Below are 26,858 nucleotides of genomic sequence, written 5' to 3' on the forward strand. Positions count from 1 at the left end.
TCAAGATGCTTTATTTCCATAACACTCAAGAAGATCTTTCTTCTGATGTGCCTTATGAGATGTACCAAGCTTGCTGTATCAACACCCAACACGTTGGTAGACAGCTGCCTAACATCCCCCCTTTTGAACTATGGGTTTTAGTAATGGAGTCATTATGAAAGACATGTCAAGACTGTTATGAAACAAAAATCCTTTTTAATATTTCTTTATTAGATTTTCATACTAAAATACACACGGGGAAAACTGCCACCCAAAATGTAATTACATGCAGATTATGTTTAGTTTCATAACAGTCATACCGGTTATCTGAACACATTAGCATTATCCAGGAAATAATACAGATAAGACTGTGCTGGCAAAATGTTCATAATGTATCCAAACAAAAAGATAAAAAGAGACATAATATTTAGAAGTGCAAGAACCACTGTCTGTTAATCTAAGATCAGCATCACTGTAATCATTTTCAGCAGTGTCAGCCAGGAAAAGGTACATAGAATCTTCTACACGGTGGGTGTCTTCACTGCCATTTTTGCAAGTATGTTGTATAAGAAGCAATTCGCAAGTAAGTTTTGGGATGACAGCAAACTGGGAGGACCAGCTCTTGAGATGCAATGGACACAGATTGAAATATGTGCTTCAAGCTGGTTATAAAGAAAAACAATTTCACCCTGAGGGGAGTCAGGCGGAATAGGTTACCAGTGAGGCTGTCCAGGCTCCATCTTCATAGAGCTTCAAAACTGCCTGGCAAACACACTGAGAAGCCTGATCTGATGCCAGAGCTGGGCTTGTCTGGGGCAAGAGAAGGAGCAAGAGACTTCCTGTGGCCCTTTCCATCTGGGTCACTCTTTCATCCTGTAGTTAGATCAAAAGAAATATCAAGATAAAAAAATACCAACTCAATCCTTCTCACAATTCTTGGACGTTCCTAGGAGAACAAGAATAAAGAAGGTAACTCAGGTAAAAGTCTATCACTTTAATTAGTGAATTTCTCCCTATATTTCTGGTGTAATATGCTTCAGTGAGTCAACAGAATATTACATTTTTTTACTACAAACATCTCTCAGCAATCACTGTTAATGTAGAATAACAGCACTGGAATTAAAACTAAGTGCATGATGTTTTAATAACATGCCATGTTTAATATATTCTATTCTAAATGGCCATTTGTGGATGGCTGCATCCCTTGAAGGATTAGTGTCTTAAATTGATTGTTTCTTAAATAAATTGCTTCTTCAGGCCATTGGTTTCATGCACATATTTTGAAAATCAGCTCTATTATTTCACTACATACCATGAAAAAAAAAATGCATTTCTTACTCGTGAGTTTTATGGATTCCTGAGAACTTGTTTAATGTTTCAATTTCTTCAGTTCATGTAATGCATTTTCAACGTTCAGTTTTATAAGCTTCAATCACATTTTATTCTTACTCTTTCCTTTTCTAGCATCCTAATCTATTCTTCAGAATGTGCTTTTTAGCCTACCATGACTACTATCGACAGACTAATCTGGAGGCTAACTCGTGTTATTTTTAACCTTTTTTTTAAAAGGACTTCCATTCTTCTACAGTCAAGAAGGAATATGAGTATACTGCCATGTGACTGCATATTATTTTCATGCTTTTTCTCAGTTCTCCAGAGATCTTGGAGACAAAGTAAGAAAGCAATGTCAGCTCTAGCAGTCATGGTCAAGCACCTCACTATTCGTCAGGCAGGAAGTGAATCTTGATGGTTTGTTTGTTAGAAACCAGTGATACAAAACAGTTTTAATCTTATTTTCCTTTCAAAACTAACACTCTAAAATGGCAAGAAAATGAGGAAATGCCCTTAAAATAGTTGAAGGAGCCAATCTGCCTCCAGGTACACTGTTGTAGTTTCTTGTGGAGAACAAACATCATTCCTAACCTCTAAAGGAGGCAATCTTGGTAACTCAGTTATAAAAGCTTCACTATAACTCTGCATCTTGAGGCACTATATTTTAAGATGTAATGTCAAAGTTGATTACTTGATCATTTGTGACTTAAAAATCCCAAGTCTCTCTTTTTTTATTTTTTTTTTTTTTTTTTTTGCATTAGGAGTACGTTTTTCCTTGGTTTCTGGCTCAAATCCAGGTAAAATAATTATATATGACTACTTAACTAAATCTTCTGTTTCTGCTTAGCTGAATATGGTATTACTCATTTTCTTTCCTGAAGTGTTGAAATACTTCTGTACACTATTAAAATGTTTCTTTCCTTTTCCCTGAGGTAGCTGCATTTCAATGATGAGTGAAGTAATTCCCTCAATATAATAGTTTGTAATTGGTTTGCAAAGTTTAGTATGCACTCTGGGATCTTTCCAAGGAGGGATACAAACAAGTATCCATCACTTATTCTACAGTATGTCATCTCTGGACCTCTTCTTAGCAGGTTTAGAAATTCCACAGCTGTGATTAAACATTATCATGCCACAGTGTATTGAAGCAATGTCATGATGTAAGGGCAAGAATTTTCATCAGTCAGTAGGGAAGTAGGGAAGTGAACAAAGATTTAAACTATTCACTGTAGACATGTAAAAGAAAGAGAAATGTGTAAAAAATAGCACTCACTCATGTGACAGTATCTGTGGAGAATGTGGAGTGGGAAAGATTTGTTGGTGCAGATTTTTACAAGCGCAGCATGCAGGCTCCTATTCACTGCTGGTGAAAATGCACAACTAATGGTAGTGACTATGTTGAAAAACAGTGTTTTGTAGCCAAGACTTTGCTCTGTCAAAAGTGTTATTGTGCTGTTCATATCAGTTGTAGTCTCCGTGGAAATAAATAGGGGGCATTAGTTTCAGAGTGACCTATGCACAATTAGAGAGGTAAATGTAATTGGGAAACCTGGCATTTGGAAAAAAAGAAATACCTAATGAGTAGAAATGTGAAACATCCAAGTATTCTTCACATGAACAGTTCTTTACTCAAAGTTCTTTACTCGATATTCAAGGAAGCAGTAAAAATGTTATAGTACCTGTATCATCAAAGATGTTACTGCTTTGTGACTTTTGACTATGTTGCTTCGGACACGTCAAAGAAAATAAGCTTTCATGACTGACCAGGGAATAATTTAACAGAAACAAAGAAGAAACAAAAGCAGGTCTATAACTAAACCTCACAACTCTGAAATGACAAGCTTTAATAATTACAAGAGTAATTGATTGAAATAAACCATGGACGGAATTTCAGCATGTGAACGTGAAAGGGTCTGAATTGCTTCAAGTCAAAAGGGATGAAAATATTTGATGGTGGTTAAAGGGGGAAGCATGGGAATGAATGCAAGCAGGAGAATGCTTCAGATTATGAAAGATATTTCTAGATATAACACAAAGTGTCAAAAAGTAAGAAAAAAAAGATTGATCAGTAAGAAAGCTATGCCTCAGAAGGATGAAAATACAATGTAAAGTGAGAATTGTTAGAATCATTTGAACCATTCTCAATGAAGATGCTAAAATACAAAGCAAAAGGTTTTGTACACGTGTTGAGACTCCACAAGAAGGAAAGAAGCAGGACCTCTGTACCACTAAGCTGGCTTAGTGATTAAAAACAGACAGATGATGATTTTGGCCACGATGGTAATAGCAGTACATCTTATGTTACTGCAGTGTCTGTCTCCATTTCTAAAATAGAAAAATGAAACATAGTGAATTTACTTAGACTCCCATGAAGCTTCTGATGTGGTGTTATGTGGAAAAGTATATACTAAGCTGGGGATGACGGCATTGGCAAAGGAAACATGAGGTGAACAAGGATCTGAATACAGATGATACAGCCATACATCATATTGAAAAGGAATAGTATCAAGTTAAAAGTAAGTCACTAATGCTGACTTCCTTAAAGATTGTTCATGGGGCTGAAATTACTTGATGTCATTGCCACCACTCTGATGACAATATGTAGTCTAGAGACCAGGACATGAACAACAGACTCTCAAAGTGGACTAATAAAACAATAAAACCCTATAGAATTTTCATTTCATAATCAGTTATCTGGAAACTATTGAGGAAAAGCTTAGAAAAACAGATGAGCACAAAATGTAAAAACAAAAACACTTTTGCAAGGAAAATGCAAATATGATACTGAGGTATCCCAGAAGAGATGAAGTAGCCACTGTGCTTCGTCAAGCACCACTAAGGGATTACCATTAGTGGAATATTTTGTACAAGTAACATTCAAGGTTAAGTCAGACTTGAATCCTTACACAAAGTATGAAAATATGGTAAGGGAAAGTAAGAGAAGAGGAAACTTCTTATTTAGTCAAGCAGAACAAAGGCTGATGAGAGCCTTCCTTTGTCTACAAATCTATCAAACAAAAACTGTGAACTGTTTAAGCTGATACAGCTGCCAGAAGAATAAGTGAGTATAAAGCCTGTCACCACCACCTTAACACTGAATTACAAGGTTACCGTTAGAGCACATAAGTGTTTGGAATGAAGTGCCTTTCATTAGGAATACTGACTATTAAGAAACCTAGCTCCTTTCATGAACATATTTGTTCACTTTAAGAAAGATACTGAAAAATGTAGTTGCCTGCTGGATTCTACTGATAGAGAGATTTCTTCCTGCCTGCTCTTAACAGTACTGGCCTTGCAGTTTTCTTGCTGGCTCTGCTTCTTCACATGCATAGAAACAGGGACACTCACAGGTCCAGCACAGTCCTACATCTCATCCGGGACACGGAAGGCCAGAAGCCATGGAATGTTTGAGAATGTTATGACTGAGACCACTGAGGGCTGACAGGCAGCTAGGAAGGTATGGGTTAAGCATTGCTGTGTATGAGAGAGAACCGCCACCCAATTCCAAATGGGACAGGGCCACACAGCTCAGTTAGGGTAAACAAATGGTTATGATCCTTGTCAAGAACCATTTTTCATCTCCGTAAAGCTCAGTTTAATAGCATGGCACAGGCACCATTGAAAACAAGAATATTAACTTTCCAACAATTTCCCCAAATTGAAATAGAATCTGTTTTGGCAAAAACAGTACAGCTGTCTACCAAGAAAAACATTTTAGGTAGTTATATAAGCAATAAAAATAAATGTTTTATAAAATTCACCCAGAAGGACTTATAAGTATTAAAACAAACAATAATAATTAACCAGATTTCATGAACTATTGAACAGCCAAAACCAACAACTTGTACAGCTGAGGATGGTGAAGTCATTTCTTCTACTGCAGTCCAGAGCCTGACCACCTGTGGAGATTTTAAAAATATATCCCAAGAATTAATTTTCCTAATATGGACAGAAAGGAAAACTCTCTCTCTTAACACGATTTCGTTTTAACAAAGTAATGGAATTTTATGCAAACTTAACATGTTTTATAAGTACTTGTTTCTCTGGTGCAGAAGCAAATTGCTAGGAAGATGGGTAAAATGAAGAAGTATCCAATGAATGCCTTTTTGCATTAAAAACCCCGGGGCCATCTCCAGTCAGGCTCCACTCACTGCTGCTCCTTGAAGCAGCCCCTCTTTCTCAATTGACGAAGAATATATAGGAAGAGTTTCTAGCAGAATTATCACATTTATCAACTGTAACAATTTTTCTAGGCATCAGTCAAGGAACTTCCAGAAAAGCAAACTTTTAGTACCTTCTCACAGACTGAGATCTCATTTACACTCTATGCAGACAACATGTTGAAAGACTGAGTAATTTACCACTGTGAATTCAGGACAGAGCAGGGTTAGGAGGTAAATTAAAAGGAAAAAACTGTTAATTTTGTTGGCAATGACAATGTTGGTTATGACAATACTTCTAAATATACTTGAAGGAATAAATTAAGGGAAAACAACTTTTTAAATTAAAAGGTAATATTTGTATAAGATTGAGTCCAGCAATAAATTTGCTCTCGAAATTGAAATTATCCAATATCTAGAACTGTTTTACATGCTACACGGTGGCATAAGGAACCTAAACTCTTGTAAGACAGAGCTTGATGGTTTCATTTCTGTGATGGGACAAAAATGATCCTTGAGTCATAAACTCATCTTTGGATCTGTGGTTATTGATTTCTGGACATCTGCTTGCTTTGACTTAGCTCAAAAGTGTGGGGTAAAAGAGTTTACCAGCTGATCATACTGGCCTGCATGTATTTCTGGTGTATTAATTGTGTTATCTAATTTCTGTTGATTACCTGAAAAAGCATTGGTTTTGTGAGTAAAGTAGGGAGCTGGTTTTACTGGAAATGTTGAAGGTGGGCCACAGAAAAAGGCAGATATAAGGCAGGCAGCACTAATACTGAAATAATAGCCAAGTCTTCCAGATACCTCACTGGCAGGTCTTAAACCATTGGAAGAGACACATCTCAATACTTAAAGGTCCTTAATTCATCACAGATTAATCCTCCAGATTGCACTATTTTGCTAATTTTCCAAGAATCAGTGCATTTTGAGATGATTATAAAAATGCTGTAAGATTCTAGCCCCTTTGTTAGCTCCTCACATCTCCTTCATCTAGGTATCTGTTCCACTTTCAGAACAAGAGGGTTTGGCACACAAACAAAGGGACACATTTCATGGTGACCAGAACACTGACCCTCCTTCCTCTATTTGCTATCAAAAGCAAATTGCTCTTTTCCTGATCTCTGCCCTGAAGCTGCCCTCTATTCCCAGTTTTGTAGGGCGTGATTTCTGCCTGAAATTGAGCATTCATACAGCTGGACATGAGGCTGTTGTCAAGAATCATGGGCAGATCCAGAGACATACTCATGCAAACACTGAGTGGCAATGTTAATCCTTCTGCTGTGATCTTTGCTGTGAACTAACACCCACGTTCTTCAGCAGTGCCTCTCTAGCTTGGCTTCCTGCTAACTGTGGTGCAGAGCTATTTCTCTGGAAGAGCTTTGAGAAGCTAGAAACTTTCAAGGCTAGGCTGGATCAGACCCTGGGCAGTGGTGTCCCTGCTCATTGCAGGAAAGCTGGACTAGGTGGCCTACAGAGGCACCTTCGAACTCTAAGAACTCTATGATTCTAAGCTGGTGCAAGTCCCTGACTCGTGAAGATTCTGAAAGCGGATCAGGATGGTGAAACCAGTCAGTCTCACTGATCATGGCTCTGCGGAGCCTGCGTACACCCCAATAACCCTCGCCCGCTGCTTCAGCAGCGCTACCGACCAAACGAAGTTCGACAGAGCTGACCTGGGGGCGGGGCGAAACCTACGCTCTCCCATTGGTGGCGCAGGCCTTGGCCCCGCCTCCCTTCCCTTCCGCTGATGGCCGAGACGTAGGGGGGCGAGTGTGCGCATGCGCGACCGCCCGAGCGCCGATGGCGGCGCCCGCCGTCCCCACGCCGCGATACGAGCATATGGGGCCGCGCGGCCCCTACCGGGACGTGTACGAACCGGCCGAGGACACCTTCCTGCTGCTGGACGCCCTAGAGCGGGATGCGGCCCAGCTCCGGCAGGCGGGGTACACGCGGCAGGCAGCTGTGGGGAAAGCGGGGCGGGGCACGTGTCGTAACGCTGCCCTGAGTGATTCTGTGGCTGCTGGAGGGGCTCGGGTACGTCACCAAAAAACTCACCGCAGTTTTCTGTCTTTAGGATCGACGTCTGCCTTGAAATAGGGTCTGGGTCTGGCGTGGTTTCAACATTCCTAGCTTCCATCATTGGAGCCAGTGCGCTCTATCTGTGAGTATAACAGCGAGGCTGCTGTATGAAGGTTACCTAGACCTCGCCGTGTTTGCGTCTCGCTTTAAAGATTCCCCATTCCGTAGAGAAATAGCACGTCAGTTCTACACAGACGATAGTCAGACTGAAGGGAGCCTTATCTGCTTACCTTAAATTGTGTACCTATTAGGCAGAAATATGGCTTGAATTCAGTTTTCCCACTCCTTAGACGGTATTGACACATTAGGTTGTTGGTGGTTAACTGAGATTTACTAGGGAGTGTATGCATATATGTTTACGTACAGAGCTGGCATTGAAAGTATAATTATTTGAAATGCTTATTTTCACATATTTCAGCTTTCAAACAGTCATTAAGAACTCACAGAATTGAATTGGAAGGGACCTTTAAAGGTTATCTGGTTCAACTTCCCAAATCCAGCTTCCAGTATAGAACTGAATGTTGTAGCTGCTGATACACTGCATATGTTTTCCTAGCTATTTGTCACTATTTCTTATAAAGTAAAGACTATTCTTGAGATTGCCTTAGTCAACATGCAGTTTGCAGCATTAATCTTGCAGATACAGGAACCAGTAACTTACAGTGTTTTGCTTTAAGATGTACAGATATCAATCCTATGGCAGCTTACTGTACACTGGAGACAGCTCAGCTGAACAATGTTCACCTTCAGCCAGTCATTACTGACTTGGTAAGATAGCTTCAATATCAGCTTCTTGATAGTTTTTGTAATTTTCTTTACAGTTTATAACCACGAATTCTAGAAGAACACTCTTGATAAGCACAGTTAAAAAAAATGATGAAAATACTAGACTGCAAGAATAAAATATTACCTTTGTATCTGTATGTGTATCTCTTGCTGTTCTACATTTCACTGTAACATTGTCTTAAGAATACTGTTCTGCTTCTCTTGCACGTAGAAAGTTTGGTGTTCCTGAGTCAGGCTGAAGTGGTTGGAACCAAGCCAAAGTTGACAGCATGCTACACTCAGAAGAAAGCAAAGTAGATAAGGATTTACATGTACTAATGCAGTTTTACTGGCCTCACACAAGACAGAAGGACAAGTAGCTTGTTTTCTAGAACAGTGATAGAGGTGGTATTACACAGGTTTGGCAGACATCAAATTTAGTTTGTCATCTCTTAGAAAACAACCTGTAACTATTCGGAAATGCTACAAACTTGTTAAATACTTCCTGGTTATTTTTAGGTCACCTGTGGGTCTGAATTCTCATCGATTAACACATTTGCACCTTAATAGCACACTCTCTGCTATTTATTTATTTCAATTTTGTCTGAGTGGCAGTTTAAATTGATAGGAAAATAGCCAGCACTATGTAACTGTATGCTTGCAAAATGGAAATAAGTAATAGTAAAAATAAATAAAATAATACTAACAAAGGAATTGATAATTTCATCTCTAGGTCAAAGGACTGTCACCAAGATTAAATGGGATGGTTGATCTACTGCTCTTTAATCCACCATATGTGGTAACACCCTCTGAAGAGGTAGGAAAAAATAGATGCAAAATCTGCAATAAATGTGCCTTTTTTGCTGTCAAGGGAGTTGGCAAATCAAATCAGCTGAGGTATGAGAACTCAGACTGTAATTGTTCAATTACCTCTGACATCTTTGTTATTCTGTATTGAGGAAGATGGTTTTTGTTTTCCTTCTTCCTAGGTGCAAAGCCACGGAATAGAAGCATCCTGGGCTGGTGGCAAAAAGGGCAGAGAAGTAATGGACAGAGTTTTTCCATTAGTAGCAGACTTGCTTTCAACAGGAGGATTATTTTACTTGGTCACAATTAAAGAAAATAACCCAGGTGATCAGTTTCTTTGGACCCCTTTGTTCCAAACCACATTTAACACCATTAATCAAATTGTTGATTACGACAGTGCTCTGGAGGCTATCAGAACTCGGTAAACAAGAACAAAGTAGTACAGAAGTCTAATCTGTTTTAGAACTAGCACATTATTTTGACAGTGTGGACTGCAATTCAGATAGGTATGCGAGGCCATTTGTTAGAAATGCAGTGGCATATTTGCATGCTACATACAAAGCATGTCATTTATGTGCATTCATGTTTCCACAAATCTGTGTGGGTGACTAAACAGCAGAGTGACTTTTATATAACCTGATGCCTCTTACTGTCCATTTTCTGAATTTGTGGCTAGCACACTCAGCATATGGTGAACTAAACCAGAACATGTTTTACCAACATTAAGAACTCTCTAAGCTACTTCAGAAAACAGCAGTATGAAGAAACTGTAGTATGCATGTCCCAAGCCCAGCAGCTCTTAAGACTGCAATTCCAAGTCTGAAATCTTCTGAACTAGGTAATGAATCCAGGCCAGCCCCTTCTTACAAAAGAGACTGGTGTTGTAAACTCAAAGGTAAAATCTGACAGTTGGAAATAAGATGTTTTTATTTCTGAATCATTTCTCTACACAGGTCGGAGTTGCTCCTTCTGACCTAATGCTCAACGGGTTGTACATTATGAAGGGGTTTTGAGAAGAACAATAATTCAATTTGGAATTACTGATTGTTATACCAAAATACTGAACTTTGTTCAGCAAAATGTAAACTTCATTTGTTCAGGGTGGAAGACTACTTTGTCTAAAAATTACTGTCTAAAATGACAGGTGTAGCTTATGCTTAGCAGCAGTTTAGTATTGCTTATTATAGATGACTTCTCTACAAACTTACTGTAACACTGTACTTTTCATTATAGATGAAATTCTGGAAACAATGAAGAAACATGGCTTGGAAGGCACACGACTGCTTTCCAGACAAGCAGGACAAGAGATGCTGACCATCCTCAAATTTAGGAAGCCTGGATAACTGCTTTTGTTATATATACTAGGCATGCCAAAGGTTGGATACAGAGTACTGAAGTTGTCAAATCATTTTTTAAGTCATATTTGGACAAAGTGCATCCTTACTTCCTCATCATTGCAATGAAACTGATCAAGACTGTCCTTACTTTTATTCTGGATGTCAGCCAGCTTTTATCTGGTTGTCAGGTACAGCTGTTCTCTGGCTAGCTGCAGGAGAGTTGTAAGTGAAACTGGAAGATACCATAACGCATCATCTTTTGCACTTTGCTACTTTTACAAGTAGGAGTTTGTGTATTTATTTTTTTGGCTTATTGAAAGAACGTATGTATTTGATGTAATTTGTACTGTTTTAACAGTTAGTCTGTTCCTCTGTTTGGTTTAAACGAAAATTTGAAATCACGTTACTCATTTTGATGTAATACAAGGCACGGCTTTCATAGAAACTGATCTTTAAGGTGCTGTGTTAACAGAAACTTTAAATGATTGGTTAGCTCTTTTCATGGGGACTAAAATCACAATTTTTTTGTTCATTTGTTTTGTCAGTTACTGAGGCTTTACAATAATTATTCTATCTGACTATGAGTGTATAACTCGCTACAAATCTAGGTGGCAAAAACTTGAAAGTTTTTCATCTTTTCACACCATAAAAGAAATAAAAGCGTAGGGCCTGTTAGCAGAAACACACCACTACAAACCTAGCTGGACCAACCATCTGGGGATGAAACATTTTATTGCAATGTCATGTGAGAGACTACTTTTTGACTGATACAGGTCAGAAGTTGATGTTTCTCAGGCAGAAAGCTTATTCCTTGTACTATGCTGAAGAGCGCAGGCAGTACACAGTGGTGATTGTTCTGCATTCCAAGATCACTATTCCCCAACTCAGAAGACTATGGAAAAACAAGAACTGCAATTCAATTCAAGCACAGCTAATGCATTACTTTCAGATAACGTAGGTTTTCTTTTTTGTCAGTATGTTTTTATATGTATTAATATGAATGTGAGCACAAACACTCAGAAGGAGAATTTAGACAGAAGATTCAATTATGCAAAGGATATTACCTGATGTTTAAGTACAAGAATCCCTAAATAACAAAGTGAGTCTCACTGACCAAAATGAGACTAGTTATCTTTGATTCTTAACTTCAGAATACCTTGTCTAAGAAATGCCAAAGGTGAGGAACTGAGATGAAACTTTGTGACCACCTGTGAAATAACAATTCCATAGTCTCTTTCTAGTGATGAATTTAAGCAATTCATGTTCTTGCAATTTACCTCCTTTAGTGTAAGGAGGGGAGGTTCTCTACTCATTGATACTGCTTTTATGCAGAGTTATGGTTTTGGTGTTACAGCTGTAGTGCTGTTCATCCTTGAGATGGCTCTGTAGGCTTTCTGTTGTTAATCATTTTGACCAAAGGTTGCTGTGCAAAGATCATGACATCAAAAAAACAATTTTATGATGGAGTTAAAATATATAATGGAATCAAACTGCAAGTTTAACAAAGGGAATTTTTAAATTCATCTGACTCTGAGCTGTAATTAAAGAATTAGCATAAAAACAGGTACTCAAAGGAGAAAAAATGCAGTTAGCCCTCGAGCATGTGGCTTTAATACAAGTTATAAATGACAATAATAGATCAGAGTACAACATGTAATAAAACATAACATGCTTTCAACAAAAACAGATGACAATGGACTATCTGGCAGCTGGATTTCTAAACAAGGAAATAGATGTGTCCACTTTAATAAATAATGAATCAGTTCTCCTGGCCAAGGTGTACTGATGTCAGCTGCAATTTTTGTGGAACAGTTTTTCAAAATGCAGTCCAAGGAAGAACATGGGTGAGGTTTTTTTTTTAAGACTTTTTTTTTTTTTTTTTTAATGCTACTATCATCATCCTGCTGGAGACTGGAAACTAGTGACAGGCAAAAACTACTTTTTCCCCTGAACTTTGAAGTTTGCTGCAGCTACTGCGATGACTGCAGAGACACTTAGCATTTGCCAGGGTACAACTATTGCCTTCTAGAAGACTAGAGAATTCAATACTATTTCTGAAAAGTTTCGAAGGAGCACCCCTGCGTTCACTGCATGAGAATAAGCTGCATGGCAGATGCAGATTATGTATATAGTGCCAGACTTAGCAAGAGGAATGCAAGAATTCTGTTCCTCAGTACTCCCAAGCATTGTTCTGTAAGAAACAGAAAGCTGTTATTCAGATACAGACAGTGGCATATCAGAGGACTCGCCAGCACTTGCACTTGGTTCTGTTAGACAAACTAAACAATTAAACCAATTAGACTCATAGACAATTTGCAAGTTCGAGCCTGACCGAGTAAATTAACGTGGCTCTTTTCAAGCAATACCTGGTTAACATCAGTTGGCCTTCAAAACAGTTATCAAACCTGCAATTAAGTCAGATAAAATAGTCATATCTGAAACAGTGATACAACAAACACAACAACCAGAGTTTCAGTAATTAGGAAAATAACACAGCTTACTCCTTTAGCCTGTGTTTCCAGTTAGGATTTTTCAGTACCAACTGTGAACGATTCCCCTTCTCTCTCAAAAAAAATTAAAATTCTCTTCTGAAAGCACAGTGGTATCTGCTAAAGACTTAACGGTTAAAAATTACTTCTAAAGGGACCAGCATTGAGTGAACAGAGCACCTGAAGCAACCAGCTGTTGAGATACAGTCAATTAAGTATGCCAGAAACTATCTGAAAAATTATACTATTAATTTCTGGAAGTTTAACACAAGGAAGAAGAGAAAGCAATCCAGAAACTACACAGACTAACAACATTCATTCATTCCTCTTCTTTTATTGAGTTTTCCAAGAAATCTGCCATGGAACAACACCATCCAAGGTGGAGTATATTAGTATGCTACTGCTATTAACAAAACAACAATATGAATAAAGACTAGTGGAATGAAGACAATGTTAAATTCTGATATATCTATCATGTTCATTCAGAGCCCTTATTATTATGGGACTTTTTGACTGGAATTACATGATAAATTCAGTCATAGTTTATGCCTCAGCTAACAAAGACATTAACTGAAATAATGACCATAGAAGAACTGATTGGTGTGCATGTCTTCTTAAAAGCCAATCTGCCATCAATGGGCAGTGTTTCTCATTGTCATGCAGGAATGACAGTGCCCTCTGTACTACCTTAAACTTCAGGGTTTTCAAGGTTTTTGAGTGCTGGTTGGCTGAAGTTTTTTTCAGAAAATAAGACAAAGGTGAAAACTCAATTTATAAATGTTAATTTAGAGCATGCTATGTTTAAATTTCATATTTCAACAGAAAATTATCGCCCTAAGTCCATGCCTCAATGTTTAACTGCAGTTTTTTTTTTATTATTATTTTTAATTTTTGTTTTACCTTCCCCATAAGGGAACCCACATATATTATAATCAAAAAATCAAGTCTTTATGCCACCAATGTTAAATTCACCTGTTATATTAATAGGCATGATCTGGCCTTAAGTGCATGCCACCATGACACTGAAAATAAGAGGTTTTAATCAATTATGCTGTGGCTTAAACACCAATTTTCAGACATAACTCTACATCACTTAGGAATTTTTAACATATCTTAATACTTTAAAAATATACAAATCAAAATAAATTACTCTTATATATTTCTTTATATCAAAGACGACTCTTCAATCTCTTACAAAAAACAGTCCAGAGGTAAATATGTGTCATATCCCAACAGTCAAGAATTCTAAGTAATAGAAATCATTTCCAAGTAGTTTGCTTTGCTCAACACACAGTTTATTGCCTCTTCTTCATGTATTACTTAGCTCACAGAAAGAAGACAGACCGTTTTATTCAGAAAAATGTCTCTCGACAAAGTGGACAGGTGGATTTGTTGCTGGACGTGAACCATTTGTACTGAAAAAGAAATAGCACAGCTTAATAGATGAGTGCAAGCTAAGTACCAAGAGCACTGTTTTGTCACTGGTAATAAGCTTTACTAGTGAATGAAGAAAACTATCAAAACATTCATTTTACTTAACACAAAAAACAGCTAAAAAGCCCTTTCCCCTTACATACATACATGTGTGTGTGTATATATGCACATCTGAATGCGTGTGCATACACATACACTGCACGTGCAGAAGTTTTATTCTAAAGACAAACAAAAACCAAATACATGCACAAAGTAATTCCTGTCCAGTCTAATTTTAGCCAAAAGTTGTGTTTTCAAAGCAGCAGGAATTCCTCTCTTGTATGGCAATACAGGTGTCAATATGCTCCAGCATACTCAGTAACCATACAAAAACACCTATGACATCTTGGATATAGTTTATTATCCAGATTAGCAGGTCAGAAGAGGAGCATGCTATGTAAATTAATTTTTAACTTTTTCTCCTCCCTTATCCAAGCTGCTAACATCAAGATGTTCTTGCTACACCAAAGCCAGACGTAATGGCTTACATTTTAGCCAACACAAAAACTCTTTGGAGTAGAATTCCTCTCTCAGTGCATCTTACCATAGAATTCCTGCAAATTATTTTGAATTCACTTAATCCCAGATATTCCAGCAACACAGTGGACATTTGATGGCACTGCAGTAGAACTACCTTCCTCAAACTATTAAAGGACACTTTACATATTAGAAGGATTTAGTGTAGGTACTCACCAAGCAAGCTGAATGAAACTTTTTCTTGCATGTTCTGCAAGCTTTTTTGGGCAGAGAATAGTTGGAACCATGAATGACTGAGAAACAGATCATGCAATCTTCGATGCCCTCAAAACGTTTATCCACATTATTTTTCCACAGAGATAGGCCTTCCATAATACTTCCATTCTAACAGAAGAAAAAGTTATTACTGTCACACAATTCCTTCAGAATATTCTTACTGTTATACATCAAGGAAATGAAACCTGAAGACTGTAAAATCAAGTTTTTGGCAACGTGTAGTTAAGTAATTTACAACACCAACATATGAACTATACATTTTTATAGAATTTTAATCTTTAGAATTGCAAACAAGCCTCACAAAAAAAAAAAAAAATCCTTTGTTCTAAACTCGGATGATGCTACTTCAGCAATCACCAATCTCAGGTATGTATTTTTTTTCAAACTGCAGTTGAGATGGCAGTGCCACATGCTGTGACTACTGGCCCATGCCTTATGAGATCTTATAATTCTCAATTTTGGCTATGAATTTTTCAGGACTAACTACACAGATAATTTTACCTCCCTTTTTTGTTTTAACATCTGGAGAAAAGCAGATGATAAGAGTAACCAATTCTATAAAGAAGTTTGTGATCTGAAGAGATGCATTATATAAATCTAAACAGTATATTGCTAGGAATATTTCTAGTATTCAATATATCTAGTTTCAAAACTAGAGGCTTTCTCTAAACTCACCTGATGTGTAAGATACGTGCTTAACTGCAGCATCCAATTGCGCCATTGTTGAACAGCCACACCAACTCTCTTTCCACTCTCAACTGTTATAGACCCCAGTGGGTAATTTGATGGAAGCTGTATTATTAGTTCAATAAATATATCATCAACTGAATAAGTAGCAATGACTTCCCGTGCAGCAGACCGAGCTTTTACCTATGCAAAAAATGCAAATATTAAAAATCTCTACAATCAGAGACACACATCCTTCTCTAGCCTTTTTAAGATATAAGACCTGTAAGTCCTACAAACATTAAATAATTTTCTTAGGCTACGAAAACATTTTTCTCAAAAGAGAAAGAATTCACTCATATCTTGGCAATCTAAGAAATTAACAGCCATTTCTCAATCTAATGGCTGATTATATATATTTTTTTTTAAATGAACCAAAAAGTAGTATACTGATAGCAAAATCTTTCATTTACCTCTTCTACTTTTCCAACATTCATAAAACCCATTCTTTTTGAACTCATTCAAAACAGAACGCTCATAAATAGACACTTCTTATATCAATAGCAAGCTAAATTATTTTCTCATCAACCATGTAGAATATTAAAATGCAATCATGTAAAATACTGTAATAGTTAAGAAACAGTGTTTCTTTCATGTTCTACAAAAAGCAAAATAAAAAACGAACAAGAAGTCTTACTAACCGTCATGCCATTAAATAGCTGTGTGCTAGTCTGAACAGAAGATATTTCCTGTGAAGAAAGCACGCTGCTGACATACTTGCTTGTAAATTTATCCACAACATTGAAGACACGTTTGTCACAGCTATTCCACCAAAGCCTAACCATGGCTGGTAAGTCTTTCAGTGTGATATGATACACAGAACAAGCCAAATGTGGGATCTGGGATGACAGGGCTCCCGCCCCTGTGTGAGAAAAGAAAGGACATTAAAATACTCTAACATATTATTCACAAATGTTGGTTCTGCACCATGTACAAAAACAAACAAACAAAAAGCAAAACAACCTGATATAAATGTAAGTGTGGAAACTGAAATTCTGTTTAGTTCTCCATTTCTTACTATAACTGCTTGTTTGAATACACCTTTCTCCATCTGTCTTGTTTCTTTGTTTCTTGGAGTAATGCTTAATGGCTAGAAAAGCATTTTCTGATTTTAGAGGATGAACAGTAGGTAGAATACTCAAAATCCAAAAATCAAGAATAATTTTACATTCTGGAAATTACAAACTGCTTACTTTGGAGTGATTTTTGAAGTACGCTGGAAGTTTGCAGTGCTCTACAGAAGTGTACAAAGAGATGATCCAGTACTTGATCTAGAGTCTGACAACCTGCCTGTGGCAGGGGGATTGGGACTTGATGATACTTCAGGTCCCTTCCAACCCAAGTCATGCTGCGATTCTGTGATGAAGGAAATCTTTCTCTCAAATGTTGTGTTGTTAATTCCCCAAACTACCCTATTTCTGCTTTTCTGTCATCCAGATAAACGGCTGTGCAACATACAGTGATGTTCAAGCACAAGAGTAAGAAATGATATCTCAGTATCTTTGTAGGTACATCAATAGATGTATCAACATCTATACAGGTACACTGAAAAGAACTTTCACTGAAGCAACTTTCAAAACCATTTCTCTGTTCCATGTTTCGCAGCTAGAAGTGGTAATTACAATAACCAAGATTCTTCTAAACACAGTGGTAAAAGCAAGACTGAATTTAATGTTTCAAAAATTTTAAATATTAAAAAATATATATTAAAATCCATTCTTGTTTTTACAAATTCAAATAGAGGAAAAAAAAAAATCAATTTAACATAAAAAAATAGAAACAATGAAGAAATCCCATATCACATATTTTCATATTTTGGAATATTTGTGTGCATAGAGAAAAAATACACCACTGCTAAGTAACATTTTCCGGTTTTGTTTCAATTCTTTTTCTGTTAAATATTTCAGCTTCCTTTGAGCTTCAAATGGGGAATTATTGGGAAAAAAAGTAAATATATATTTGTGTTTATGTACACATGTATATCTATTTTACAGGTACAATTTTCTTTTTTCTTCATTTTTATTTATTTATTATTTTTTTTTTAAAGCCTGAAAGGTATCAAAACCTCTCTCAAATACACAAATACAATTTTTACTAACCTTTGACATCTAAATGAAGCTCTTCGGTAAAGAAGGTTTTTGTATCCTTATTTGGAACTTCTGAAGTCAGCCCAGAAAAGACGGGGTTTTCAGGCATAAGCCTGAACAAGTGATAAAGCAGTTTGTTCAAGCTTTTAGTTCTTCTGAGGTATTGTGAATAGAGAACTCGCAGCTGATGTTTGAACAAAGGAACAAACAACAACAAAAATAAGAACAACAACAAAAACAAAGTTGAGAATAAAAAGCTTATTCCTTCTACATGGAGGAAAAGTTATTCTGAGATTCAGAGTGAGTGTTTAGAAGAGTGATTTAGTTCTCAGTAACCTTTTGAATGACTTGAACATCATAAAATGTCACAAGCTTGTTTAAAACCAGCAAAAAAAAAAAAAACACCCCGTATTAATGAATTTTAAAATTTATTCCTCTAATATTGCCATCCTCAACAGACATCTACTGATGTTTTTGGAATGGAGTCCCAGTAAGTCCAAAGGAAGTAGGACAATATACAATTAAAAGAAAGAGGCCAAATAAAATCTCAATACCCAAATCAAGTAAACATGCTATTAAAAAAAAAAAAGAAAATTGAAAAGAAAGAAACTGAGCATATACCTGAGAAGAAGCCGCTTTGAAGAAAGTTAATGTCAACTTCCAAGTGAGAAGATATCCTAGAACAAGGCAGAACTCATCGCTCAGGGGCTGAATAACTGCAAACTCCCCAACTGGAATGCATTCTAGGATGTTTTCTAGCAAGAGCTCTTGAGTGGCAAGGACAGACATAAGAGCTGCTGGAGGTGATCTATGGAAAAATGTTATCTGGCATAGTAAACTGGAATCTTTAGCAGAGCATTATCTGAATTTATATCCACAACCTTCCCAGCATCCTTTAAATAAAGCAATGTATGCAGAACACAGAAGGGGTCTTTCACTACAGAAAAAACTTATTTTCAGATTCACACACCACTGCTACATCTTAATAGTCCTTTCTCCTGTAAATAATAGTTGGTCTCTCTCCTTCTCAGAAGGAGGATATAAACTGAATTCTTTCCACATTCTGAAAGGATGAATTTGGTCTATGGCTGAGCTGATTTAAACTCCACCATGGAATGCTTAAATTTTTTCTGTAGTCAAGTCACACCAACAATGGGGCAAACTAATGTGATGGGCTGGGTTTTGGCAATAGATTATAACACCCTGTGCAGCTCTGTTTTAAAACACGTTATTAATCATTGAACTGTGCTAAATAAATAAAAACGATTATCCTATCCCCTGTTCTAATTGTTGACTTCTTCAGATTTAATCTATATAAAACGTCTCCAATTTTGGACATCTTTAATTTGCTATGTGGATAAAAGGAATAATCGAAGAAGTTGAAGCTACTGGTGCAGCTAGAAATACTCTCAGTACAGCAATGCAGTTTAAACATCCCTTGAGATTTTACAATAGAACATATACAGTCTAATTACTTTAGTAAGTGGATCCAGAAAACAATGGCAAATATTGTTTCCAGTTTTAGTAAAAATACAGATATAACCAACTATATTGTAGATTTTCAATATTCATACCTCTTATTGTCATAAGCATGTCATTTATAAGCACTTTAATGGCTTCTGAAAGACGACTATTGTGCTGCAATTCTCAACTCTTTAACAAATAACAACAGGGAAAACAATATTAAAAAAAAGAAAGAACGATGAGGAGAAAATACATACAATGCTAATTCCTCCTCTTCATCACCATAGGACTTGAGATCTTCATCATCAAATTTAGGCAACTCGGGCATTAACCTGCAGAAAAACAGAAAAGAAATCAGATTTAATTTTTAGTCATTTTTAATGTATTCAATGCATAGCTTTCTAATTATCAATGCCAATACTATTGACAATGAGTAAAGTCAAGCAATTACTTTTTAATAACATCATGAAATCTTTAAGTCACATCATCCAAATTGGTTCCTGAATGGCAATAGCCAAAGAGCATGTAAGCCTTGCTTAGTTCTCCAAACCTCCCAAACACCTGAATTCATACTAAAAGAAACATCTCCATCTCAGAACAAAGCTATTACAACATAATGCCTCAGTATAACAGTAGTTTCTTATGCTCCAGTCAGCTGCTTTGCTGCCTGCATTTCGAACAGTCAAAAGCACATAGCAATCTTTAAATTCTACGTTCACTCTTTTTGTATTAGAGATATCAAAAAAGTTCATAAGAACACATTTTTCTTTACTTTCTTAATTTTCTTCTCTAATTTAGTGAAAATAAGGTCAGACTATTTAATGATGTTGTGGTTACCAAATCAAACCTGGAATGTTGCAGTTTACATTTCAGGATTTTAAGAGTATTAAAACAAGCGTTAAAAATAAATAACTTTACAGTTAAAACAATACATATTTAACTGTGGCATAGAAAATAAAATTGTATTTTCATGTACTGCAGTAAAACTTCTTTGTATCTATTTAGTTCATTTTGACAATTAAATTTAGCATTCATGGCTCTACATCACGTGTTCTAATCCAGAACACAAGTTGCCCAGTTAAGCATTTTTTTCTCCATAGTGCCATATCACTTTGCTAAACATTTAAGTGCCTGTTCTAGAGCATATTTTAAAAATCAATAAATAAGGGGGAAGGAAGTGAAGAGAGTGAGACTTTTGTTGATCTTACTTATACAACATGTGGTAGACTGAAACCTGAACAGATCTAGCCCGGAAAAGCAGCAGTGGAGATAATGTATTTAACAGAGTCTGTAGATTATCTGGAAGATTTGTTTTCTGGCCTGCAACAAACTTTGCTGGTAGCTTATGGTTTAACAACTGGTCCTTCGAGATGTAAGTTAGAGCTTCACCCAAAGACGTTAATACAGAGTTCTGAAAAGAGCCTTCAGCTGCAGTTTTTGTTTCTCCTGTACAAAAAGGAGACAGGCAAGCTGTGATGCACAGTGTATGGATACTATGATAAACAAGCATAACTAGTAACAATTCAGACTACAATTAGAAGAATCTACCTCAAAACCAATGCAATACAATTACTTTACTAACTAGCATACGTTGAAACATACCATTTTACTTTTATAAACATAATATTATGTTAACATCATATTCCTATGAACCAAAAAAATGTGGCCCATCAAGTTCTACTTCAGAATAGCCTGATTACATACTGCCAATGGCCTCCTTGCCAGCTACCATATACCCACCTGTGACTTTCACAAACAGAGGTAACAGCAAATTGTGAATTCCTTCAGAAAAGAATTCTTTCCATTCACTGACCAAATTCACAGGAAGGTTTTCAGTAGTCTTAGAAGCTGCAAGTTCAAAGTAAGCACTGAGGGCAGATGCCAGGTCACAACTGACACAGGCAAAAATCTGCACAAGTGGGATATGATAGAGAGAATGGTTTTCTGATGTTGTCTAGAAAGAAAAAAAAAAAAAAAAAAAAAAAAGCAAGATTTCATAATAATATTTGGTTTAAAGTAGATGTTTTAAATTCCTTCCCTATAGCCCAAAGTACTAATTCAAAGACTCAATTGCAAAGACTATATTATAACTACTTTAAAAGTTTGAAAATGTAATCTGTATTTTAATAAGACATGCTGAAATGAAATTCTAAGTCTCACCAATGTTTATAATTCTAGACTACTTCTCTTACATGACCTTCTTTATAATGATAGTCTAAAACTGCCACCAAGTGGATTCAAAAAGAAATGTATGCATCTGCAGCTTTTCCACTGCATTTGTGCAGCCAAGTGAGCCAAAAATGCAATGTGAAATCATCTCACTTTTCTAAACGTAAAACTGTACCCAGACCATGCCTACATTTCCAAATTGCAGGGAAAAAAAAAAAAAAAAAAAAATCTACAAAAATGTAGCTGTTTCCCAGTCTAATTTTGAAATTCCTCCTTCCTTGCTCCCCATCCCCAGCCTAAATTAGCCTGTTTTGTTCCAAGAGCACTAAAAGGATTGCATTATAAACCGCAATGTAATGATTAGTAATAGTCACTTTGATATTACCTCCAACCAAGCCAGCATGGAGCACATGATAAAGTCCCATTCATTATCAGCCAAAGGAGCTGTAGAATACCTCAGCAGTAAGGGAAGGTAGCGGATCATCTCTATGTTGAAACCAAGCAACTGGGCACTTGTTTCTTTCAGATTGCTGAAATAAAAATACAACTAAAGCTTATGCATTGTCATGTTATAACTGAAAGTATTAGTTTCATTACCTTTGCTTCTCCTCTTAGGACGCATTAGTTTTGTTCCAGACTACTACCACCCATGCTTTAGACACTTTGTCTTTCAAAATGAGAATCCTACATTAACTACCAATTCAAAACAAGTCAGTCAACTGGTACAAAATGGATGATCAGAGGTACTTGTCATTTGTATGTTATTTTAACAGATTCCTAAAACTTTGAACTGCGAAATGGGTCCAGAGGAGGGCGACTAAGATGATCAGGGGGCTGGAGCACCTCCCCTATGAGGACAGGCTGAGGGAGTTGGGCTTGTTCAGCCTGGAGAAGAGAAGGCTGCGGGGTGACCTCATTGCAGCCTATCAATACCTGAAGGGAACCTACACCCACGAGGGGAGTAAACTCTTCAAAAGGGCTGACAACAGCAGGACTAGGGGAAATGGATCCAAGTTGAAGGAGGGAAGATTTAGGTTGGATGTTAGGGGGAAGTTCTATACAAGGAGAGTGGTTAGGCCCTGGAACGGGCTGCCCAGGGAGGTTGTGGATGCCCCGTCCTTGGAGGTGTTTAAGGCCAGGTTGGACGGGGTCCTGGGCAACCTGATCTGAATGTGTGTGTTTGGTGGCACTGCTAGGCAGGGGGTTGGAACTACATGATCCTTGAGGTCCCTTCCAACCCAGGTGAGTCTGTGATTCTGTGAAATGTAGCAATTTTAACAAAATAAGAGCAGGATAAATAGTTTTCTTTTTTAATTAATAACTTACTGAAAACATAAGCCCTCAACAGTCCCAATATTATAATTTATTTACAAAAGGTGTTACCTGGATTTTTCTCACTACCCAAACAAATACTTGCATGTTTTAACTCTCTGCTGGAAGTTTAACTTTCCAAACTACAATGACAGGTCCAGAATTTTAGAAAACCTTGATACCAAACTTAAGTGTCTTTCTCCTATCTTAAGCAATCACAGTTTTGAACTGAATCTTCAGCTACACCTGCAAAACTGTTCAGTTTGTATGCTTTGAAAACAACCTGAAAGTGCTCCTAGTTTTCCAGCTTTGCTTACAGACAGAATTACTGTCAGGTTGACTTTCTTACATATGCTTACCTTCAGGTAATTCCTTTCAGTATGACTTACTAGATACTTACACAAAGCAATCTTGAACTGCAAGATGCAGTTCAACAGAAACTTAAAAATATAGTACTAAAATGGTAGATGACAGCATTAAGTTATTATTTTCTTGGTCTTGTTTGACTTCACAACCACCCTATATTTTTAAACTCTTCAGAAACTGGGGGGGGGGGGGGCGGGGAAGTGAAAATATCTCAAAGTTGCACCCACCAGCTAAAGAGGAAGCTGTCCTCATTATCACTTTTCCAAGATATTATGATTTTTAGTACTCCAGGTAAGAGGTGATCACAACCAAAACTTTTGTCATTCAAGCAGGAATTCAAAATGGAGAGACACCCAAAAGCTCCTACGACACAATAAAAATATTATCCCTCAGGAGGCATTTAAGACAAACATTAGAACGTGCATAGATTAGACACTTAATATCATAACAGTTTGGACAGCAGCTAAGGTATTTGCTTTTAACACTTAATCCATAGGTGCCATTATTACATTAGAAATACTATAACCAACACAAACACTCAAACCAATAACCAAAAAACTCCTGTAAGATTCACAACAAAGCCTGAAGAACAAGCATTATAGAAACTGTAACAGTAGAAACATTATCTTCAATTGTTACATGAAACTAACACTGAAGATACCCATACTTAAAGGACATTCATTTGAAAGAGCTCATCTGAAAACACGAGAACACTACCAAGGAACAGATGCCAACAGTTTAAGAGGCCATAGAGGTTTTCTTTCAATTTAAGTGTGGTCCTGTTAAAGAAGAAAACATAGAAATAAACCTTTTTTTTTTTTTTTTTAAAATGTACACCAGTCAATAAGACGGTGTGCAAGAAATCATAAAAAAACAGTATCAAGAGAGAATAGAAGGGTTTTTTGTTTGTTTAAGATCACATGTAATGCAAATATGTAGAAGGATTTTATTTTGTTTATTTCTGAACATTTCTGTAAAAAAAGTTTTCACAATCTTATTGTCATTCTTTCTACAGGACATTCAAAGCAATCGTAACACATCTTCATTACCTCATTAAGTAATTTTTCAAAAGCAGTTAGAAATGCATGTACAGCAGTTCTTATTCAGCACACGACGTGGCATTCACTATATGAACTGCTCAAAAAACTATGAACTTCAAAGGAGTTCTCACTAAAACCAGTCACAACACTACCAGTAAACAACAGAAATATTCTGCATGCTATAAAAAGCTTAAATGATGAATTGAAAAATCCAGTGTTTGCAAATGTGTCCAAATCAGATAGACCAAACAAGAAGGTTGTATCAAAATTCTTTTAACTGATACTTCTAATCTCTAAGTTCTAATTTTAGACCAGGCATGTATAGATGTACTTCCTTAAAAAGACAGAAAACCACAATGCCAGTCTAGAAGAAATATGCAAACTGCAGACACATTGATTTCTAGTAAAACTGATATGATTATAGTTAATTCACATAAAAGCAAACATTAATACAAAACAACGTTCTTAAATTATAATGCAGTGTGCTGAGGTAGAAAACCATACTGACCATCAGTACTGGAGAGCTCTGTTTGTGGACATGTCATAAGTTTGGCCACGCAGTGGAAAACAAGTTCTCTCTTCTCTTCCTCGATTAAAAAGTGTGATAGGCACTGAAGTGTATGCAGTCTGCCCTCTGTTAATGGCAGAAACCTATTCAAACAAGCAGAACATCAAAAATAAACTCAACGCTTTAACTAGTAAACAAAATGATAACTGGTTCATATTGATCTAGAGGCCACTTAATATCCTGCAATGTAACTAATCCCACACACTATGCAATGTTTCATTTTTACATATCACATACATATACGACCAAATTTTCACTCTTCATATGTTGATCATCAGAATCAGTATTACTTAACATCAGCAATATTTGCAATGTCAATTTTGCTTAAGAGCTGATAGGCAACAGTATTTAGATACCCTTCGCTTGTCTTAAAAAGCTTTTTCATCTCACAGGATACAGAGCCTTCTCCATGAATCACTTTGGCCATGGTTAAGGACCAGAGTCTTCCGTGTTCCTCTGATCTTCAAAAGAAGAAAACAGATCTTGGTTAATAAATACCATACAGAAACAGTTCACTACACAAGCATTTGGATGAAATATGAATCAATATACATAAGGAAAAACTATAGCATTTAAAAAGTGCTTAACAGTCAATACTCTACACACTGCAAAGTATAAAGAAAGAGCTAAGGGCTGTACTGTGGTTCAGTTTTTACTTGTTCTTACATACCTATCAAATATTGTTTGCTGAAGGGTAGTTGTATTACTGAGTGCACTGAACCTCTCATATGTGATGTGCATTTCTTCTAACATATGAAGATATTCCAGAAGCAGATAAGGAGGATTCTCCAATTCTTCAATCCATTGTAATGAATACAACAGTTCTGCAACTAATTAAATAACAAAAGCAACTGTTGAGTATATTCAATGGATACGTAAGAAGTCTGGTTTTTGTTATAGTTGTTGTTTTAATGTATTTCTAATGTAATTTGTAATTAAGACAACGACATTTACACACAAGCTCAGATACTTAGAGCACAAACTGGGTTATCTGACATCACATCATTAAACACAAGAAAAAAAAGCAAGAATAAGCTACCATAGATGTACAAAAAGTTTTAAAGGAAATGAAGCACAAGAAGTTTACATCCTCTCCGTAACATTTTTTTTTTTTTAATATACATTTCTGCAGACAAGGCAAACAAGATCTAAATCCAGAGCACAAACAAACAAAAATACAACTAAATAGATAGCTGGCATGTACCAGGTTTGTGGGTTTTTTCTCCTCAAATTGGCTTACAAAGACCCACACTGAACAATTACACTTATCTTCACACTGGGACACTAGAGGTAGAATTGTTAATTTGACTATGCTGTCTCTGATTTTACATTTTTATAAACCAAAGGAAATTAAATTTCATCCAGCAGAATTCAGAAAAGTTGCATCTAAATGCTAAGGGCTTTTATTTAATGGCATGGATACATCTACTATTATCCACTCACTCCAGTGCACCATACATGCTTCGGCAAGGAACAACTTTTGAGATTCACTGTAAATTCAAACTTCCCTAAAACCAAACTCCTGTTGAGATAGCATGCATATGAAGCAAAAGGCCCTAAAAGTGTAAGCACACACTCATACTTAAAAAGGACACCTAAAGCAAAACTATATGCATATATATTTCTGATACGTGTCAAAATTTCATTATTCAATTCTAAATCAACAAAATCGACAATTAGAACTACTACAAAATCAAATTCCTTTAAATTTTACCACTGTAACTTACTTATACTGTCATTTTTCTTTCTTTCAGCATCCTCATTTCCCTTCACCATATCATTTTCCAGGACAAGTAGCACCATTTTACTTAATAAGGCTGAAGTACACAGATGTCCTGGAAGTTTAGATGTGGCACATAGCTTAACACACGATCCCAAATGTTCACAATTCATACTCAGCCTTCCTTCCAAAAGAGGTTTGTGCATCCACTGTAATACGTGCATAAA

General features: G+C 36.5%; 2 protein-coding genes across 2 annotated transcripts in view; one reads left to right on the forward strand and one right to left on the reverse strand.

Annotated features, from left to right (window-relative positions):
• Positions 1-7,273: 7,273 nt before the first annotated feature.
• N6AMT1 (N-6 adenine-specific DNA methyltransferase 1) lies at positions 7,274-12,237 on the forward strand. The gene is made up of 6 exons (XM_042809667.1): positions 7,274-7,420; positions 7,552-7,638; positions 8,234-8,324; positions 9,055-9,138; positions 9,311-9,452; positions 10,362-12,237. The coding sequence occupies exons 1-6, from the start codon at positions 7,278-7,280 to the stop codon at positions 10,469-10,471; spliced, it is 657 nt and encodes a 218-aa protein (XP_042665601.1). The 5' UTR covers positions 7,274-7,277; the 3' UTR covers positions 10,472-12,237.
• Positions 12,054-26,858, reverse strand: part of LTN1 (listerin E3 ubiquitin protein ligase 1) — a 29,396-nt gene continuing 14,591 nt past the window's right edge. The window contains exons 16-30 of the mRNA XM_042809665.1: positions 26,639-26,840; positions 25,582-25,741; positions 25,268-25,372; positions 24,852-24,994; positions 23,531-23,666; positions 22,012-22,156; positions 21,198-21,411; positions 20,666-20,903; positions 19,715-19,789; positions 18,615-18,801; positions 18,006-18,177; positions 16,548-16,768; positions 15,856-16,050; positions 15,121-15,288; positions 12,054-14,369 (exon numbers count right to left, since the gene is read on the reverse strand). Of these exons, the coding sequence (XP_042665599.1) occupies positions 14,307-14,369; positions 15,121-15,288; positions 15,856-16,050; positions 16,548-16,768; positions 18,006-18,177; positions 18,615-18,801; positions 19,715-19,789; positions 20,666-20,903; positions 21,198-21,411; positions 22,012-22,156; positions 23,531-23,666; positions 24,852-24,994; positions 25,268-25,372; positions 25,582-25,741; positions 26,639-26,840 (2,424 nt within the window). The 3' untranslated portion in view covers positions 12,054-14,306. The remainder of the gene's footprint in view (positions 14,370-15,120; positions 15,289-15,855; positions 16,051-16,547; positions 16,769-18,005; positions 18,178-18,614; positions 18,802-19,714; positions 19,790-20,665; positions 20,904-21,197; positions 21,412-22,011; positions 22,157-23,530; positions 23,667-24,851; positions 24,995-25,267; positions 25,373-25,581; positions 25,742-26,638; positions 26,841-26,858) is intronic.

This window comes from Centrocercus urophasianus, unplaced genomic scaffold (assembly GCF_019232065.1).
Source record: "Centrocercus urophasianus isolate 14NV4802_14NV808 unplaced genomic scaffold, USGS_Curo_1.0 seq_12, whole genome shotgun sequence".
Classification (NCBI taxonomy): domain Eukaryota; kingdom Metazoa; phylum Chordata; class Aves; order Galliformes; family Phasianidae; genus Centrocercus; species Centrocercus urophasianus.

Excerpts from the sequence above, each read along its gene's own strand:
- N6AMT1 (XM_042809667.1), top strand. The coding sequence starts at position 7,278 with ATGGCGGCGCCCGCCGTCCCCACGCCGCGATACGAGCATATGGGGCCG. Across the intron at positions 9,139-9,310 it reads TGGTAACACCCTCTGAAGAG|GTGCAAAGCCACGGAATAGA; the intron begins GTAGGAAAAAAT and ends CCTTCTTCCTAG. Across the intron at positions 9,453-10,361 it reads AATTAAAGAAAATAACCCAG|ATGAAATTCTGGAAACAATG; the intron begins GTGATCAGTTTC and ends TTTTCATTATAG.